The 21,467-nt window shown below is 39.8% G+C and overlaps 1 protein-coding gene across 12 annotated transcripts in view; it reads left to right on the forward strand.

Moving 5' to 3' along the window:
• Positions 1–21,467, forward strand: part of LOC145943055 (uncharacterized) — a 300,469-nt gene that overhangs the window by 215,512 nt on the left and 63,490 nt on the right. For all 12 annotated transcript variants that reach the window (XR_014426468.1, XM_083050296.1, XM_083050295.1 and 9 more), the window contains one exon: positions 13,031–13,077. Coding sequence is in view for 11 of the 12 variants with exons in the window: in XM_083050296.1 (XP_082906422.1) it covers positions 13,031–13,077 (47 nt within the window). In the remaining variant the exon portion in view is untranslated. The remainder of the gene's footprint in view (positions 1–13,030; positions 13,078–21,467) is intronic.

The raw sequence follows: 21,467 nt of genomic DNA on the forward strand, positions 1-21,467 counted from the left end.
TACACGAGCGTTATATCTATATTCCTCGAGGGCGCAGCGAATACATTTCAAGCGGGAATACGATTATCTACGTATCGAGGGAAGATTCTTGTTGCACTCGTAGATTTATTAGCGGAAATTAGAGCCGTTATGGTGGATTCTTACGAAACTTAGAGAAACGGAAGAGGTTGGGCAACGAAGACGTCGTTCATAAAAACAAATCGCGTCTAGATGGTCGCGCAAGGGAGACTATTTCTTTTTTTTTTTTATTTCAGTCTTTATATTTTAATATTTATGACAATATTTGAAAAACTGAGAATAGAAGAGTGATTTTTCATGTATCTTGGATTATTTTTCCGTTCCCCGTCGAGATATTATCGTTGAAGTTTCGATCAATGATCAATTTCTTTATTATTCATTATATTTGTTTTATTTCTTAAATTTAAATACACCTTTATATTTTTTAAGTTAAATTTTGTTGTGCTCCTATTTGTGGCATTCTGTGCGAGAATCATTTCTCACTCTTTGATTTTTATTCTTATCTATAAAGATATGATAGATTTAAAATTGTTGACATGAAAAAATTAGGGGAGATTTTTCATGAGCTACGATCAAAGTATGATACTCGACGATAAAATTATAGTAATAATCGATCGAGGGATGCTCGGTGATGCGTGAAACGATGCGACTTTGTCCTCGAAACTGCGACACTGTATAATTTTGCTCGCGCAAGAGCGATATGCATCGTAGGGGTGGCTTTTACGAGCGATTATTATCATCGCAGAATCTTTGGAGGAGCATCTTCGAGCGCGAGGACGTTGCCAAAGAAGCTGAGATTTGCCGGCGACAGACACGTCACAAGCGTGTAAAAAGGGAATCGTATCATCACCGTAAACTGACTAACCATCCCTCCGACAGAAGGGAGAAAAATGCCTATGTTGTTAAGGATTTTCCTCAGCGTTTCAACCTATTCCGATTGCTCCCATTTCTCTATCGTTCTCTCGTTGTCATAGAAGGAAGTCTGTGTATAATATACGTTCAATAACTCTTGCGAGCTCTTTGAATATTACTAATAGTAGAGTATCATGAGTTTTTATTTATTTTATCACTTTTTAAATAATGTGTCGTCGACGTTTTAGCATTTATACACCTATAATACATGTGCTATTTTACTTTCGAAGTATATCAAGTCGATGATACGAAATAAAATTATTGATCTATAGGTTTTTTTGCAATTATACTTAAAATAGGCAGTTTACGAAATTAGTGAGACTATGGGTGTTAAGATAATACAATTATCTTTACGATAACGCAGTCTCGGTGTAATGTCTTTACATATTCCACTCGGACGAATATTTCACTCTAATGCTCTCACCCTTTTCGTGCTCTCCCTTCGCGAGAAATCGCAACTTTCAACCTCTGGAATACGGATTCTTTGCCACCTTTGTTCTTTCGAATTTTTCACACGCTCTTTTTTTTCTTTCTTTGTCTCATACTTTCTACCCTTCCGTTCCTGTCTCCTTTGCGCGCCTTATCCTTTCCTCAGAAGCAGGACTAAGACTTTTTTTTCACTTTCCACACATGTTTCATGCTGGGTATCAGCCGACTCGGTAGGAAGATTTGCAAGTTAAATGGCATAAACGAGAAGCCTGAACTGCTATTTTTTAACTCTGTCTGCTTTTTTGATCCGCTCGATAGAAGGAACGTATCGTGTCATCTCAACTATCAAAATTTTTTTAAATATCCTATATAAAAAAAATGTTAAAATCTTTATACTTTTTTGGAGAATCAATATTAATACATTTTTTCATCATATTATTTCTAACTGATAAAGTTTACTAATGTAGGTGAAAATAATATTGTAATAATTTATCATTATACGAATGCTCGTTCACGCGAATGCTAAAGGTTTAGGCGATTTGTGTCACACCCGGCGAATAGAACCTGCTCGCGAATAATATCCACCGCAAGAAAATAGATATCAATAATGGTCCCCTCGTGACGCGCGTGCCTGCTAATTTATTTCCCTATGAATATCCGAAAAGGCGCCCTTTCCTTCCATACACCCGAAGACTACCGGAGCCGTTGTCTTCTGACTCGGGTGGGCGTTGTATGACCGGGACATTAAGACATTGTTCGCATGATTTACACGCCGATTTGCATTCACGCGTCGGCCATATATCAGGCGAATGCTATGCGTGAACTTGTGCGCTAGCCCGCTCGCACCTTTGCCACTCACTAAACTCTATTGTGAATTCATTACTTTAAGAAGACGTCGCATCTAGAGTAGCTTCGAGGTTCGCGTAAAATAAGATAGATTTTGAGGATCTTGCTCTTTAACATAACATGGGAATATTTTATAAAATAGTTTCTATCGCATAAAATAATCGATTTTTATATGTAAGAATTCTCTTTCTATTATTTTTATAAAAATTCTTTTTCTAATTTTATTTTAAAGATATTTAAAAGTTTCTGAAATATTTTGAATCTTAAAGATTCCGAAAAAAGCGATTTGACGATAATTAAATTAACACTGGTAATAAAGAAGAATTATCTTTAAATTCTTCAGAAAATCAATTTCATTATATGAGCTGGGCTTATAACATCCTCTGTATGGTGTATATGACGTACCGTTAAAATTAATTATGGTAGAAAACGGTACAATATTTCACAACTATTCTTTGTGGTATCGCTTACGTCGTAAGTACTCTGACGAGGAGATCGTAAACTTATGAAAGAATGTAATTTAACAAGAGACAGAGTGGAGAGAGAAACGCGATGATCCTGAAGAATATTAGCGCGGGCTTGTTTCACAAGCTTGCCAGAGACGTAACTCTAAATCCGTTCTTCTCGCGCGACGACTAATTCGACGTATATATACGTGCTTGTCTACATGCACACATACACTCACAAATTTATACATATACACGCGTACATCTTGCGGGGATGGCAGGGCGCTCACGTGCGAGCGAAGCATCCTTCGCCAGGAGCTGAACAGCCACTGATGAACTTGAGTCATCGATCATCCAATTAGCCGGGTGATCAATCATCCTGCTGCCATTTGCCCCGAGCCTACGTACGGCCCTCGAACGGGTTACCGCTTGCTTACAAGCATGGTCCAGCAGCATCCTTCCGGCGTGGCCCGGCGGCGCGTTTTACCCGCTGGACACACCACCCGGGTTCGTGTAATCAACCCTTTTCAACGCGCTCACCTTCGACGTAACATTAACTGCTCCGCCTCCTCTACCTCGTCGCAACGCGACTTTTTCGTCTCACCTCGAGGCCCCTGGCGATCAATATTTCCAGTGACATCGCGACAAACAATAATTATGTACCCTAGGACGAGTTCAGCAACGCTCGACTTTGTAACTGTTAATTTGAGTATATGAGAGAGAACTTTATTGTGAAAATAATAATCTTTAGCTGTTAAGAATATATAAATCGAGCTGACAAAGTTTGATTTATGTTAAAGCGACAAATAACGATTTTTATAAACGTATATTAAAAAACTATAGATTGTAAATTAAAAATATAAATGTAGAATTTCTCTAATAATAATTTGTGAATTTAAATTGCATATAAAAAAAGAAAAAATTTAACATGCATTTATCTTATCTTTAATTCATGTTTGACAGACATGCTAAATGAAAGATAGAAATGTGGATATATTCTGAATTAATTTTATAAACAAAGTAATTTTATCTAAGTGATAGAATAGTGTGTATTATCTGCATCCCTAATTAACCCGTGTAATGTTCTGTATCAAAAATTATATATGTATATATATTATATACATGGTGCACATTTTCTTAAACCGAATCAGTGAAAATGTCACTAATTAGAATGACAAGATTTGATCGATAATCAGTGAAAATACTCACAGTTTGCACCTCCGTCTTATTTTTCACTGTAGTAAAATTTTATTGAAAAATTAATTAACCATTAATTAATTTACATATATTTATTATATACATGGTGCACATTTTCCTAAACCAAATCAGTGAAAATCTCACTAATTAGAATGACAAGATTTGATCGATAATGAGTGAAAATACTCACAGTTTGTACCTCCGTCTTATTTTTTACTGAATGTAATAATAAAATTTTATTGAAAAATTAATCAACCATTAATTAATGTACTTATATATATTAAATACATGGTGTACATTCTCCTAAACCAAATCAGTGAAAATCTCACTAATTAGAATGACAAGATTTGATCGATAATGAGTGAAAATACTCACAGTTTGTACCTCCGTCTTATTTTTTACTGAATGTAATAATAAAATTTTATTGAAAAATTAATCAACCATTAATTAATGTACTTATATATATTAAATACATGGTGTACATTCTCCTAAACCAAATCAGTGAAAATGTCACTAATTAGAATGACAAGATTTAATGGATAATCAGTGAAAATACTCACAGTTTGCACTCCCGTCTTATTTTTCACTGAATGTAATAGTAAAATTTTATTGAAAAATTAATCAACTATTAATTAATTTACATATATTTATTATACACATGGTGCACATCCTCCCAAACCAAATCAGTGAAAATGTCACTAATTAGAATGATAAGATTTAATGGATAATCAGTGAAAATACTCACAGTTTGCACTTCCATCTAATTTTTCACTGAATGTAATAGCAAAATTTTATTGAAGAATTAATCAACCATTAATTAATTTATATATATATATATATATATATATATATATATAATAAGATATCTCGAATATACATATCGAATATATAGTGATATGGTGCTTCCAAGGAACGCCACCGTAGGCGATCGACGAAATACATTAACGACTCAAGAAGGTACACGAGAATGAACACATCGGAATCGGTGTCTTCGCCTTCGTCTGGCAGCGATAGTTCTCCCTTCCCACCCTTCAAACATTCTGCTCGTTACCGTGTTAGCACGGTAACGCACTCCGCGTTAACTCGGAACGTCTTTGCTTCTTCGTTTGTCGATCGGAGGGGGATGAAGACGCGTCGATATATTGGATAATAATGCGCGCGATATGACGCGTGAGTTGTTAATTCGCGCGTCGCGTCCGATGCACATGACGCGAACTCGCGAATCTTCCGCCCTACGCCCTTCACCCTTCGCGTTCCACGCTCTCGTTTCTCGTTCGTCTCTCCGATGTTTCCGCGCGACTTGCCGCCAATAGCTCGATCCCTCCCTTACGTTTTTTTTCCGCGGAACAAAAAATTTCCCGCTAAATCGACCGCACTTAACCCGAGATATTGCTCGCAGTTGCCTTGATGCGATAAAAATCGAGATGCGCCGCGTTATCCTTCGGGGAGATCTCGAAATACAGAGTTAAATTTTTCAACGTAATTGTTTAAGGCTAGTATTTTGCAATGGAAAGTTAAATTTTCAACGAATCAGTTATTTTTTTGTTAACAAGAACATTTTTGTAATGAAGAGGATTGTATATATTTTAGGGTATAATGAAAAAGTTACGTATGCAATGAATTTCTGAAGATCGTAAGATGCAAATTGTTGGTCTTGAGGATGGATAACGGGCTGAACCGGCCCCAAAAATCGGAGGACGAGGCTCACACTCTCCGTATAGCCGCGCCATGTTTAATTTATGCTGATAGATCTTTACATTCCAAATTGGCTTTTAAGCTCCATTTATTTAAAGGCACATCGAGCTCTACGTAGGTAGCGACTCGCTTATTGGCTGCTAGCTGCGTCTACCTGCGAACAGCCGCGCCGGCGCGCTCTCTCTTCTTCTCGATTTATATCTATTTCCATAATTTCCTCTTAGCTGATAATTCACCACCGTCGACGCAATGTTTCCTCTCTCCCTTTCAGAATGCTCACCTCGAAGCGTTGTTACGTAGGTACAGGACCCTCTCCTCCTCCCTTCATCGCGGGGTTGTCTATTTCTTCGTCGTGCTCAACGGATTGTAATATTAACACTTTACCTAATATAATATAATAGTCGCATTTTTCTCTCTCTCTCTCTCTCTCTCTCTCTCTTTCTCTCTCTCTATTTACTTTAATAATGAGAATATTAATCGGAATATTAATTGCAGATGAGAGATTATATATATTCTCTTATAATTAATAAGAATAGATTAATAATATATAAAATTGGTTAATGCAGGTGAATATTTTGATTATGAAATAAAAAATAATACATGATTATCGAGTGAAGAGAATCAATGAATTATACGGTCAAATATTATGAATTACGCGATACCGATTGCACTATAATAGAAACGTGAGATAATGAATTTCGAAGACTCGTTAAGCATGTGTTATATAATTCTTTGGTAGGGAAAGATATTCCATGGACTCAAGTTCATCAAGTTGGCTCGTCACGTGTATGCGCCTCGAGTACTTAAGTTCTTATGCTTACGAAAATATTTCCTCGAGAAGAGCAGCACGGTAACCAGAGCCGCGTTTCTGGCTGGCTGCCGCTACCTTGAGGTGCCGGGCGAAAGATGATGCTGGGCGGAAGCCAAGGGTGGCTCGAGACCACCCGTCGCGCGCTAAGCCGATAGGCCGTGAATCTATGGGGTGGGCGCGGGAACGAAAACCTAAGTGTCGGGCGGAAAACGTCTCTTTAATGCTCTTAGCGTCGTCACGCTACTTCTGCGAGCTCCCGCTTTCTGCGCGACTCTCCTCTTCCTGCGACGCCGAATAAATATACGCCGGCGTTCAAATTACAGCGAACGTCCGAGCGAAAGTTTCCGGTGTGGCTGTTCCCTATTCGCTCCATAAGATATTTCTAGAACCATAAAAATAATAAATTATGTACGGAATGAACGTTGTGTGCGTAAAATATGCGAGATGCTGAATTATTCTTTAAGGTAGTTAAGATTCTAAAACTTTTTGCAGAGAAATATCGCACAATTTTTATAAAAATAATTGCATAAAGTAGACAAGAAAAAAATGACAATTTTTTAAACAAATGTTTTATTAATTTGTATGTAAGTGAAATATATAGACTCTACATATAAATTAATATTAGAGGAAATATTCGTATATATATATTTGAATCGCAACTTTCAAAAGCTATATTTCGTCGACGCAATCTCTGCCTCGCTTCTCTCTTTTCCGTCAGAGTTATCTCCCATGAGTGTGTCCATCGCGGTAGCGCATTCACACGTTTTGAAAGGAGAGTTTAGCGACGCTTTCGCACCGGCTTCGACGAGGCAATCCCTCGTCGACGGTGGTCCCTGTCACTGCGTGCCCGTGACAGCCGGCAATTAACAGCTCCGGACTCTCTTTCTCTCTCTCTATATCGGCGTGTCCTCGCTAACGCGGAGCTAACGCTAGAGCGCTAGACGTTTCGCTTAAATAATTGTCCCCCGGACGGTTAAGACACCGATTTGCTGCCGACATGTTTTCTCTTCCCCGTGCCATCGTTTTCTCTTTCTCCTTCGCTCTTTCGATCTGGGCTGGGTTCTCGTCACCACCCGCGACGCCAGTCGATAACAGTCGTCAATTTGGCCGTCGTGTTTTCCGATTATTCCCGATTTATTCCAGACTCCCATGGGATGTTCTCTCTCGCCTCTCTCGTTGATTTATCTTGCGCGCCTCGAGAGCACCATCGAGAGAGGATGGCGATAACCAAACCAGTGGCAAACGTGCCCTCCGCGGTGATCAGCTGTTCCATTCGTATCAATTTTCTTTCACATTGGAAACTTATCGATTCATCTCAATTACGAGAGAATTAGGTGGCTTGGAGACCTCTTCTCGTCTCTTTGCGTCTGTGATAATGGCGTTTAAAATGATTTAACCGTGTGCTACCTCGCCAAAGAAGAGTGTGGTACACTATTTCCAGGAGCGAGGAAAAGAATCGTTAGATAAATGGGATGTTTTATTTGGCATTACGACTTTTTATTTGAGCTCCGATTACAGCGTATAAGGGCCTTTCGCGGGGAACGAAACGATCTCCGTTGGTGTGCCTTCAGATCAACGTCAGACGATCTGCACTCTAATGGTACAAGTTGCACGAGCAATCGTTATTTCTGAAAGTTTTCTGTCAAAGAACAATGACAGTTTGCAATAGAGAAAATTACTCGATTAATAAAAACAAATGGAACTTATTTGATCGCGGTGAAAAAATTCATTTACCAAGTGTCGTGCGTTAAAATATAATAATACTGAAAAATATGAAATATATATAGCATACACGAAGTAAACATAAAACTTTTTTATAAACTTTTCTCCCGACTGTGTCTTTTTTGCGTCTGCATCAAAATTGCAAAATCTATATTTTATTATGCGATTATGAGAACTAGCAACAACTTTTGACGACGATATTATTAAAGTTGCATCCGTATTCGTTGGATCGGAGGTAACTTTAAACGCGCCGGGTGATGGTTCGGCGTCGTGATGGAGATATTACGTCGTGAGGCACGAAGTGAGGCGCGGCGTTTCTGATGACGAGGTGAAAAACGAATAAACGAACGAGCGTTACTCCCCTTCTCTCCAACCTAACACGGTCATCCTAACTTCGTTAACCGGCAGTACACTGTTTGTACGGTAATCGTACGCGAAGCGAGAGGAACGGGCAGAGGGAAAAAGAAGGGTGGACCGTGCCGCTATACCACGTCTGGACCTCTTACGCGCTGTTTAACTTATCCATTTAAAACTCAAACACGCGAAACAATTAATTAGTAATTAACGCTTCTCGGAGCAAAGAGAATAGAGAGAGAGAGAGAGAGAGAGAAAGACAGGTGAACGGCTGTACAGGTGGATAGGGCGTTCTTCTTAAAGGGTGGCCGTTCTACCACCCTCAAAAAGGAGGTATTGAATGGGTAGCAAGAGGCTTCCGCGCGAATGCAAGAAACTTTAAAGTTCGAAACTTTAGTTCTGCTGTTAGCTTCTAATTAGCGGACAAACAGCCGGCCTCTATTGGTAGCCTGCAGAAAAGAAATTGTAAACTGAATGGCTACTTACACGTTAATTTTTTATCTGATTCTTTCTTTTACTTAAAGTGCAAAATTAAGGATAGATATATCAAGAGTTATTTATTTAGATGTATTGTTAATAATTTATTGTTATTAGAAAATTATTAAAAATTTCAAGAAAAAGAGAAATAGAAGAATTATTGACTTTTTGCTTGAAGTTTTTATTTGCACGAATAATATTTGATTTGATTATTTTTATGTTTTTTTTTTATTATTGCTATTCAGTCACTGTGTTATCCCAATCTCTTTATTACTTTCATGTAGGATACTTTATAATATTTTATTTACCAGAGAAACATAATGTGATCGACTCTGGAATCGTTGGTTCAGCAACCTTCATTCCTTTTCCCTCTTCGCAGATTACCTGTCACTCTGCGCAGCCGGATTAACCGCTACTTGCGGCATTATGAAAACGTTGGCGTTACCGCCTGCGTTAGTAACGTTTACTCACGAAACGACAAACGCACTCATGCCGTACGTTTTGCATGGACGGCAGCCTTGTATCGGTCTTGAACGGCGCGGCGGGTCGCGGGTTGACAGAGGTGGGGATTGCCTGGGGTGGCGAGTCAGGTCACCGTTGGTGCGAGGGTTTCAATATGCTTCGACGGTAGTTACAGTACCCTCTCCGGACCACCGCAGATCGGTCTAGGCGGTGAACGGGTGGATGGCGGGGAGGGGTGGTAGAGGAAGGACTATCGTGCTGCGGTATCGGTCGCCTTGGTTATTTAGGAAACCATATCAAAGTTTGAGTTGGCTGCCTGCCGCTGCTGCGCACCCTCCTATCGATGCCCCCGCCTCTGGACAATGAGGTCTCTTCCGGTCTCGTCGAGGTCGCCCTTGACGTTCGTTACAACGCCGAATAACGGTATCTAAAGCCACTGGAATGGCGACGGAGTGTATGAGAAAATGCGTTGTGCACGTTGTAGAAATTTGCCGCTCCGAGCGAATTGCTTTCGTGAATATCGAAAATATCGAGAATTTTCAGAACAGTAATAATATATATCTATCAAAACTCCCTTTCTCTCTCTTTCTCTCTGCATAAATTACATTACCATTTCTTGGAAACATTTTCATTATCGAACGAATCAATTTGCAATATTTTTCTATTTAATTAGTAAAACTTTATATTTTTCCTGGAATAATTTCTTTTATTGTACATTTTTTAAATTGACAGGCAATTAATAATTACTTTGCATATAATATAAATGACTTGTTTTACTAAAGAACATCAGCATTATTATTTTATTTCCATATATAGGTATTATATTTTTAAAAGTATATGTATATAATTAAATATTATATACATGTTATTTATTATAAAAATAAAATAATTAATCGAAGAAATAAAAAGTAATGAAGGAAGAAAAAAATAAAATATATTGAATAAGTGATAATGAGCTGACAAAATAAGTAGGTAGATGAAAAGTCAGTACACATTGTAGTTACTAAGTTTGCGCATTTCTCGCGGCAACGTACGGAGGACCAATGGAAGACGACGTGTTACCGCAGTGAATTGTAGAGCGAGAAGAGGAGGTGGTTCTTCTAGTTTCCTGCCAGGTCCGCGGGTTCTTCAGGAAGGGTCTAGAGATTTAATTAAGGCAAGGCGACGGGTAGAAAGACGAGTCGCTACGTCGTGTAAACTCGAGCTCACCCGTTGGCCCCTTATTCCCCCTGCCTCCTTACCTCTACCTCGTTTTCTGTCCTCGTTTCTAAAACGAGTCAAGTCGGTTTTCCTTCTCCACGCCATTCGAGAGGATCTCTCTCGAAAACTCGTGAGAACGCTGCACACGTCTAGAGCGTAGATCTTGTTCGGCCGAGCGTGTGCGTCAAAGTTCGTCAGGCTACTCGGATTTCCAGCGTCAGAAATTCTCTTCAAGAGGGCCATGTCTTATTGCGACTTTCGTAAACCTTGTCACGATGTGGAAACATTTCCAAGTAAGCGAGACGTATGATTAAATAGCATAGAGATGAAAGACTCGTCGTATATTTTATGAATTTATTGTAACATAAAATGTTAATAAGAGAAATTTATAAGCAGTTTTTTTTAACTAAAGTTTCTTTAGCTAAAATACTTTATCATAACGAAACCATTACACGCCGCGTTTGATCGAACGGAGTAATTATCTGTAAGATTATAAGTTTCTTCTTAGAAGCTCTTTTACCTTACGAGCGTTGAACTTGCCGACTCTCTTTATTCAAAGTCCACTTCGAAACAGTGTGCAGGCATCATATACCTCGCGGTTTCAGCGTCAATAATTTTGCAAAGGCTGCGGGGCAGATTCTAACCGACTGATTTCACGCATCTGGCGTTTGGTGGTTTAGTCTGGCCCGGTCCGTGCTGTCTTCAGAATGAGAGGATCGGCGAAAGATGTTGGAAATAAGAGAGAAGGTGAGAGACACACACAAGTTGGCGAGAGAGAGAGAGAGTGAGAGAGGGGGGGGGGGAGATGAGAGAGCTGGAGCTGGATGGCGAGGGGATGGGCGGATGAAAGCAGAGGGTGAGTGCGGGCAGTCCCTGCCTCGCCGCCGTGGTGGTCCCGTGATCAATATTCCTTACCCCCTTTGCCTTGGCTTACCCCTCCGGCACGGGTGCCCCTTACCTCGGGAAAACCCTCCTTCCATCCATACACCCGCTACCTACGCCCCCGCCCCCTCAGGGGAGAACCCGGCAGAAACCCCTGAAACCCCTCTCGCACCCTCGTCTTAATTAGGAGTCTGAATCTGCGGCGGACACGCGTATAAGGGTAGGTCGGAGGAGGTCGAAAGGGGGAGTGTAGGGTGGATGGTTGGGCGACGGGGGCCGGAGCAAATCCGCAGACGAGCCTCGTGTCCGAGACATTATTCCCGACTTCGTTGCGATCCCGGCGTCACGGCCACCCTTTTTATTATTCCCCGAGATAAACACATTTGCGCGTCTTTACCCCGTCAACGGGGGGATCAACGCAAGCCGTTGCGTCCGGTCCATTTTCTGGACGAAAGAATTTCGCCGTCGACTTCGTCCCTATTTAACACGCAATTAGCAACAACGCGAGCCCCTGTTTATATTTTTTGCTCTTCAGAACGCCTTGGAAATTACTGTCTCCGATACGCAGATCGTTTTATTTGTTTCCGCAAAAATCCAACTCAGCGTTTCAAACATATTTCAGATTATCAGTTCCCACGGATTTTCTGGTGCTAATTTTTACTTATTCTCGCCACATCTTTTCAAGAATTTTAATAAGCTACTTCCGTAACTACTTTTACATAAATTTGATATTATTTGATACTAATTTGATTCTATGTAAATTGATAATGTAAATAGGATTATATCGCTTTCGTTGCGTTTTATTCATGATATTCACCGCAGATTTTTTCTATACAAAAATCTCTAAATCTCCTGTAAATTTAATTTAAAGAGTGCCAAAAATTATTTTGACGAGGTTTAAGAGGAAATTAAGAGTGAAAATGACAGTGTACTCGTGATTGTTTCGAAATAATTAATCATAGTCAGCGAACACAGAATTTTAAGCAACTTAAATTCGCATACACGCGCGTTCGCGGGCAGCAAGGATATTTACATGCGTGGAATATATATAGAATAGCACATAGAAGGGTAAGCGGCGGTGAGGCTGAACCGAGAGGATATTGGGGTTAGGCCATTCATTAGATTATGGGAATTCGGTGGTACTCGTCGAAGGGAAAGGAGAGGAAGGGCTGGAGCTCGGCTGTGCGATCGAGGACCACTTCACGTGCATTAGTTTGGGTCATAAGGCGCGTCGATGAGATTCAGAACGCATGCGAAGCTCAAAAGAAATTAAATATCTTCACTCAATTTTATTCGCGTCGAATATCTTGATTTCTGTTCAACATTTTATGCAACATCATTGAATAAAAGAATCGAATATCTCTCTTTTAATATTTCTTAATCTCTTCTTACCGAATATTACTCATATGTTAAAAAATATATGCAAACGGATTATTGAATTTACGTTGAATTGCTCTTCGTTTCATATACGAAAAAAAGCATGCGAAAATACATTTGTTTGCGTACAAGGTTTATAAATATTTGATATATTTTATTATTATATAGAGAAATAATTGGTATCTTTCTTTTTTTGTTACAGAGCCGTCTCTTGCGAGGCGGGAATATCCCCGCCAAATCATGAACAAGGTAAGTTCAAATGATTTGAGTGAGTACACATAGAATACTATTTGTTTTAACATGAAAAGGTTATTATAATTATAGCGCAAAGGCATGGAAATAATATCGAGAATAACGTTGATAATTTGACAATTATCTAGAATCGTTTTAATATGAAGTATCTTGATAATTGGATAAAGGAACATGTAGCGAGGATTTGCATCTTTCATCGAAGTGCCTAGCAAGTCAGTTACTAGGGAGGATCGATCTAACACCTTTAATTGGTTTTCGTGCGCCGCGACTCTAACATTGCGTGTTCATATCTTTAGTTACCAACGTCTGTGCTTACCGATCAACGAAATCTTACACGAGCACTTTATGCTATTGCGTATTAATAATCACGATGTACTCAAGAATATGCATTACATTTTACAATGCGCACGTCTTGCTTCTTCGTCTTGATTTTTTTTAAATTAATTATTATTTAAACGTAAGATTTTTAAGTCTTCAATTTCAAAGTGCATTTTTTTCACGTATATATTGCTTTCATATTTTTATTTATTAGGATATTGTCAAATAACTAAATTGATAAATAATAAAAATGAAATAGTATTAAAAGGAGAAAATGAAATTATTATTAGACATCGGTTATTTAATAATGACAAATATTAATATTATAATTATTTAATATATAAATTAATAATTACGTTGGAATATATATTAAAAGATATTTTCTTGTTCTTTAAAGATAAAAGATACGATGCAATTTTACCAAAAATACTTGTCACGTCGAGAAAGTCGTTTACATCGACGTGTTAGTTACGTGTATCTACTTAGAACGTGTATATATATAACTTGAGCCTCATTTGTAGGCCTTTTATGCGTCGTCTGCCTTTCCTCATTATGCATTGCACATGAGAAAACTTGCTTGGAATCTCTCTTCATCCCCCTTTCTCTCTCTCTCTTTCCCATTTTCTTTCTTTTTCACTCTGTCGTGCCGGTTTCTTTCTACCATCTTCGTTCTGAGGGTGCTGAACCATCACCTACCACCTTCTCCGTCTCTCCCGCACGTCGTTGCCCGTTTCGTACCTCGGCTTCTTTATAAACTTTTAATGACGGCAAAGCCTAATCGAGAGAACGAACGAGCATGCTCGGCCTCGCGAAACTACCAGAGAAAAATGACGTTGGATCTCAATGTTCAATACTCAACCAGCCAACCGTCACTTCGAAAAAAAAAAAAAAACGTTTAAGCAATTTGCGATAATTGCTGTGTACTATAATTTTTAAATTTATTATTGATTAACTTATTAATATATTACACAGATAAAAAACACGAATGAGTGTATTACAGTAATCTTCAGTATTTATTATTTATGATGATACCATAATGTATGATTAATAATGAAATAAGTCTACACGTAATAAAAAATAAAACTTAGCAAATGCTAAAGAGAGAATAGATTACTCAGCTGTATAAAATAACTTTACTTATATAAGTATGAGAAAGGATATTATATATTTATATCTAATGCATTGCTCTTTGCAAATGTCAGTTTAATTAAAACGGATAAGAGAAGATATTTTAATTAAAAAAAAAATATTGCATCATATACATAAAGGAGAGAGTTATATCTTCATTTTTATCTATTCCTCAGGCACTCCCTTTTATGAAGTATTAATATATTGATGCCCACTCGATAATCGATAGGCACGATACACAATATTACATAAAATATACCGTGATAAGTGCAAGCAGGAAGTTGAAGTTTGAGCTCGAGTTTGCGCGCGCGGGTGAGGTGCTTTCGATTTGCAACAAATCATTCAGCGTTTACACCCGGCTGCCCGTCCAGTTGAATTAAACTTCCACCGAGAACTTCGTTCTCTGCTTACCCCGGCTCGGAGGTATACATATACACTGGGTATAGCTAACGGTCTGTACCTGCGAACTGCTTCTCGAAGTTCGCTCCCGGTGCCTTCGTGCGAAAGCAGTTAGCTGTTTGACGTAGCGCTATGCTCGTTACGGACATGTCGGAATTAACATGCCCACGTACGATGTACGCGAATCGAACAAATTAAAGCGATAAATAATATTCGGAAATTTGATATTTTTACATGTTTGTTTCTGAAGCTGATCTCTGCAACGCTAGAGTGATATAGACTATATAAAATTATTTTGAATCGAAGAAGATTGATAATTAGAATTATCTATTTCTGGAAGAATAATGATTATGACGTGTACTTAAAATTTATCAGAGAAAGTAAATTTGTATATATAGTGAAAAAATATATACTTCGATATATATCAATTGAATTTCTTTACGCACTATCGCTGGTTCGTATATACTTTTTCGTATAAGAGCTATAGTTTTTTCTTTACCCTCGAAAAAGGGAACGGTGACATAAACCCGGAACATTCGACTCCTAAAGCACGATTAAACTAATCCTTACTTATTTGTTCCTTAGTGCGTACGTCCTACTGCTATTAGATATATCTCTTGATCGTTGCTTACGACTTCTTTGGGGATGGTCCTGCGGAAATTTGGCAAGTCCAAAGTTTCTCTCGGATCGTTGCTTTCTGTATTTCACTATTACTCTGTAATGTTACAAACATTTTTTAATATCTCATGTATATTCCATTCTTGTTTTGTATATTCCATTAAAAATCTCTAAAAAATAAATTCTTAACACTGTTGAAATTTGTTGAAAAAATCGTTTAATAGCTTAACATATTTATACAATAATACATTAATTTAATATTAAAATATAATATTTCCTAAAACGGCTATGTCTGACAAATCTGACTTTTAAATTTCATTGTTGCAAGCACTACTCATGAAATAAAACGTATCAGGGGTTCTTTTCCAGAGGCGTTTAAAGGAGTACCAGTGTCGGAGTGTATACCGTGCGCCATTTAGTGGCGGCACTCTTTCATAAAGGACCTTAATAAAAATCCCAATCTAAACAAGCTTAATTTACGTCCGCCACATAATTACCTACCCCGAGGCACGACTCCCCTCTGCCTTCGCTCGTCGCGAACTACCTCCGGCTCATTCCGCGGAAGGAAAGGAGAAGGAGGAGAAGGAGGAGATGGAGGATGGGGATGAAGGAAGCGCGCACGTCGAGAGCGCACTGAAAAATCTAAGAGGCTTAAAGCATTAAAAGGGTTATATAACATTCATTACCAGCGGGTCAGCCTTTGTGAAATTTCCCTTGGAAGCGCCTTCACTCGGTGGACACAACCTTCTCGCCCCCTTGATTTCTCTCCATCCAACCCTCTCCCTCGCAGCCCTTACGGTCGCCATCTTCTTCTAGTCGACTCGCGTTCTCGCTCTTTCGCAGCATCCAGCATCCCTCGTCTCTGGGGGTGCAGAGTAGTCACGTGATCGCGCCATCGTCCGGCACAAGGGGGGACGGGATGGAAAGTGGCGGAGAAAGGAGAACGCAGAGAGGAGGGTCCGCCTCTCTGATGAAGATGTCGCACACGCCGGGGACCCCGGCGAGATTACTCGGGTTAGAACCTGCGGACCCTGGTCAGGGCACATGCTAATTGCTTTATTTGACATCAAGAAATAATGTACTGCTGTTTCCCGGTATGCCGCGTTGGGAACTGCGCGAGGAAACCGATGGTCCTTCGTTTTCACCTCGCGTCCATTTTCTCTCACTGCTGTTTCTTCGATTATTTCTAGAAAGTTTCGATGCATTCCATAAAATGGCATTTTTTCAAAATCATATCTTGCCCAATATAATGTAGACATTAAAACGTGCACTAAATTTTTTATTCTGCAAATGTACATATCACAATCATAAGCTGAAAAATATGCAAGTAAATTAAACACATGATTCTAAATTATATATATAATATCGCTTTTATTTAATATCGAGTTGTCTGTGTGTGCGCGTGTTTTATTAAAGTAATAATTTTTTATCGTTGTAACTTTTCAAAAGGCATGACGCTTCCACTCCGCGCCACGTGGAATGCAAAGTACAGAGCAGTCGGTTGTAAAAAAGACTTATGCTTTCACTTTCGACGCTATGTGACTCGATGGACCCAATTCATGCAGCTACGTGAGGCGACTGGTTACGCCAGGGTGGTCAACTAAAGGCCGGACCTAATAACCTTTAGTCGGGCCAATAAACATTTTTCCGGGTTACATATGACGGAATTTGTATGCCAAATCGCGTATATTCAGTAGACGGCGGTGCGTTCCGACGCGGGGCACGCGTCTCTCTCGTAAATATGCCTTCGGTTGGCAAAGTGTTATTGAGCGCGGAGGTAAGGGGAGAGAAACGGGAGGACTTAGGGTGTTAGGGTCGGTTCTGGGGTCGCCAAGGGTGCATTTCATCTTCGGAGGCGTCAGCTCAGAGACCGATCGACTATACGGCTGACGTTGGATCATCCATCTTTTATCGAATCGGACCTGATGGCCAGGTTCGCTGCCGGCATCGCGGACTCGCAACTTTTGCCTCTCCGAAGACTTCGCGTATCGTATCTAAACGTATACATCCACATGTAAATAATGGACAGAGTTGTTTCGACGCGGCAGCTTGTCAAACTTTCTACTCGTTTTGCGACTCGAAAAGCTGCTTTTCCATTTATTAATCGAATATCATGTCAACAATGAAAACATTTCACGAAATGAAGACGGCCCGATAAGTCTGAAGATCGTACCTGCAATATATTCAACCGCTGTAATACGTTTCCACCGGTACATACGATTTAATAGTGATCAATGTTCCGTGGATTGGGCCATCCATCTCTCATAGAATGGAAATCCGACATTCGGTGCCAGAAGCTGTTACAACCATCTCAACTTTCGTCTCCGGTAGCGTCCATCATGTCAGGATAGGATACGCTCTCCAAACCAAACATACGTTAATATACATATATCCCGGCGTCCGTGAAAAAAAGTTGAGTCGATGATTGATGTGTATACCGTTCGTTCATAATAATTCTTTCTACTGCTAATCATCAAAATAAGCCGTACAGAATAATGGTCTTTTCTCGTCCAGCAAGGATATATGAATGGAATCTTTTACCATTGTACAATTTATTTTTGCAAATTAAATATCAAAAAGTTAATTTTATTAATTCATAAAATTTAATTTAATCTTATAAAATGATAGATAATTTTATGTTAGTTTAATATAAATAACTTTCTTAGCTTTGTAGGTGTACAAATAAAATTATCCGGCGATCAATCAATTCTCGGTTTATTTTCAGTTTCTAATTTTCAATTTTCTAAATTACAACAGTCATAGCGTTGAAAAAAAGTGTCACATTAACATACCTTATTAATGACGATTCAGTATACTCGTGAAGCGGTTGAAACAATGAGCCGCGCGTTAACCGAGAAAATGTAGCGATGCAGAAAACCGAGGGAGTGTTGCCGTGAGGCTATTTTTGCGGTTAGCGGGGAATAATTTAGGGGTGGATAATACGCCGAGGTCGTGCAATTTGGCCGCGACGTCGACGACGGAGGAGAGTGCGTGCTCGTTTTCATACACTTTCTCGCGAGAGGGGACGAGACCGACATGTAACGGAGAACGGGGGCTCAGGTGTTCCATGGGATAATAGGCGACATCATCCTTGCTTCCCCGATCTCCCTCCCGGTACTTGTACCACATCGTCAAACCCTGATCGATGTAATATTCACGCTCGATACACGTCCCAGCTTCTGTAACTTGCTACGCTCCATACCTGCAAGTTTTCCCTCGAATCTCATCAGCGCCCTTTCGCGTCTTCTCGATACCTTCGCTGTCGATAATGTTATGACAGTAACGCGCCCGTTATACTTGTTGTCATTCATCATATTAGATTGATAAGAAAGTATATATTCTGATCCTCTTCGAAACACAATTTTAAAAGAGGTATTATATTATAATTTCAATATTCTCTCTTTTCTTTCTACTTGTTTATCGCACATATATAATAATATAATGTTAATAATTTATTCTAATGGAAAACGTGGAAAAAGCAAATCTAATTTTGCGAAATTATGTACATCATATTATACTCATTTAAAGATATATTTTCTCGGAGAAGAGACACGATAGCTAGCTGCTCGTATTTTTCAGAAGAACGTTTTAACTCACGTTTCCGGTCTCGTCCGTCGGTCAACTAATGTCAAGCTCTTTTCGCGTTTGTAACAAGCGTAGGCGGCGGGGTGTCGGTTACTACCCCCGCGTGGCCGTATACTCATTGCGCGTGGTAAACACCCCTCTTTTGTTGGCGGTAGGTCGGAGTTAAGCCGAGGTCTCCCATTAGCGCCGCTCGGAATTACAAAAATAACACTTGTCCCTGCAGCCGGGCGCCCACGGGCAGTCCAGTGTAGTTAAGTAAAATTAAGCTAAAATTTCCGACGAGCCGCGATGTACATTCAACTCCCCTTTTCCGTTAGCTCGTGGCGGCCGCGCGCACGGAGCTGGCCAACCCTCCGCTGGCCAACCCCCTTCCAGGACCTCCTTCACGAACCGGTGTCTCTCTTTCCACGTATACGTTACACTTCACGCTGCCCCTTTATGCTCCGTGAGCATTAAATATTTACTTTTCGATGAATATGCAAATATAATTATTTACGCGCAATTTAGACGTTTTTACGCGTGACACTCGTCTTCATCGCACTGGCTACTTAAAGTACAATCTTACGGTATCTATTCTTCTTTATCTTTTCAATCCAATAAGATATATCATTAAAATCTTATGGAATAAAATTGCTTTTTTGAGCATAATTTTTTAAAAGAAATAAAACTATGTCGAGAAAGATATTCTTAGAAAGTATGAATATTTTCTCACAATATTTTGAATTATTCTTTTATTCTCATTTTTTACTTATATATTAAAAAACAAAATTATAGAATTATTGTTTAATGAATATATTTAGAATTGTTGCATTTGAAGATATTTGAATCCAAAAGACCCAATTTCAGTATACCATTTTCAAGGTTCCAATCAAATTATATCTGCCAGAGGAACAGAAGCCGAGGAGTTGCTGTCAGCTCGTTCTTATCCCGCCGCCTTTCTCCGCAGGATTAACCTTTAACGTTAATTATCCGCCGGCGTACCCAGGGATAGAGATCCCAGACTAGGGCGGCATCAAAGAACCGAGTGTTTAGCTGCAATATCTTTCCGCCGGGCTGCACATTGGGTGACCAAAAAAGGGGGCCAAGAGATTCAAAAGGTGACGTCGACGGAGATAATTCGGCGGTTAGCGAAGAAACTAAACAAGTTCCTTCGAGCTCTTCACTTCGAGACTATATCTACTTCTTCTTATATATATTACTTTAATGGGGAAAATATGACATATTATTTCAGATTTAGAGGCTTAAGAAAGTATGAAATTTATCTATAAATATAATTTCCATTCTTTAAGATAATCGATTTAATAATGCAAGAAAGTATTTAATGAAATTTGCTCACACCATCGTAATAGTAATCAAACTTGTAATTATTGATTACCTTAAAACATATGTTAGAAATTTGTTCTCCAGCCACGTTTTGAATTTCTGGTAAACGACTATGCGGCCAATATGTTTAACAAGAATAAATGGAAAAGCCTAAACGGAGAACGTATTTATTGTTTAAGTCGTGGCATAATTACTCCGACGACTAGTGTCAGACAGGATGCAGCTACGCAGACAAATTGTATCTAATGACCATACGTCGATCATCCTCCGAGCCGAGCAAGCGTTCCATGACTGCGTATTCGCGTTGCTGTCGTTAGCATCCTTCCGACTCGACGGCCGACGTCCTACGGCGAACAATTTCGAGCGCGGCGAGCGAGCGAGCGAGCGACGAAGGGAAAATGTATTCGAGAGTTTCCAATTTGCGGTTGCGGGCTGGGTACAGAATACGGGGAGCGCGGGTGGGATTGGTCGGCACTGGCGCTGGAGTGTACGGCGCGGAGCTCTCTATTATGGTAATTATATGATAAATACAACAAGGCCTTGGGCGCTGTCTTCTCCTTCTCGGTCCTCTTTTCAGTCACGCTCTTCTCCTCCATCAGCGGCAGGAATCTCGCGGCTTCGTCCCCGCGTCTTTCTCTACTCTCTACCCGAGGTATTGTCGCTCTTCTCATCCACCTTCTTCTCATTCCGCGCCACTCGTTCTCCTTCAGCTCCGTCGCCGTTTCCACGAGCGAGCATTGGCGGTTTGCCTTAAAATACGCCTCCTCTCTCCTTGCGCGGAATGCAATTAATCTTATTCCCTTTCGATCTCGCCTTCTCTCGCGACGCCCGCCCCAAAGGGATGAGTAACGTCTCTGGAAGAAGTGTTGCCGACTTAATGAAGTACGACTTCTAATGCGTGCTGCCGGAGCGCCGATGTACTCGACAGAGGGAGGCTAAGAAAGGCGCGAAGGAAGCGAGTCATCCGGAAATCCTAGCTAACACTCATTTTCATTATCACGTTTACCGGTCGTCTC

Source organism: Prenolepis imparis, unplaced genomic scaffold (genome assembly GCF_030444845.1).
Source record: "Prenolepis imparis isolate NDT839.2.m4 unplaced genomic scaffold, iyPreImpa1.0 SCAF_11, whole genome shotgun sequence".
NCBI classification, from domain to species: Eukaryota; Metazoa; Arthropoda; class Insecta; order Hymenoptera; family Formicidae; genus Prenolepis; species Prenolepis imparis.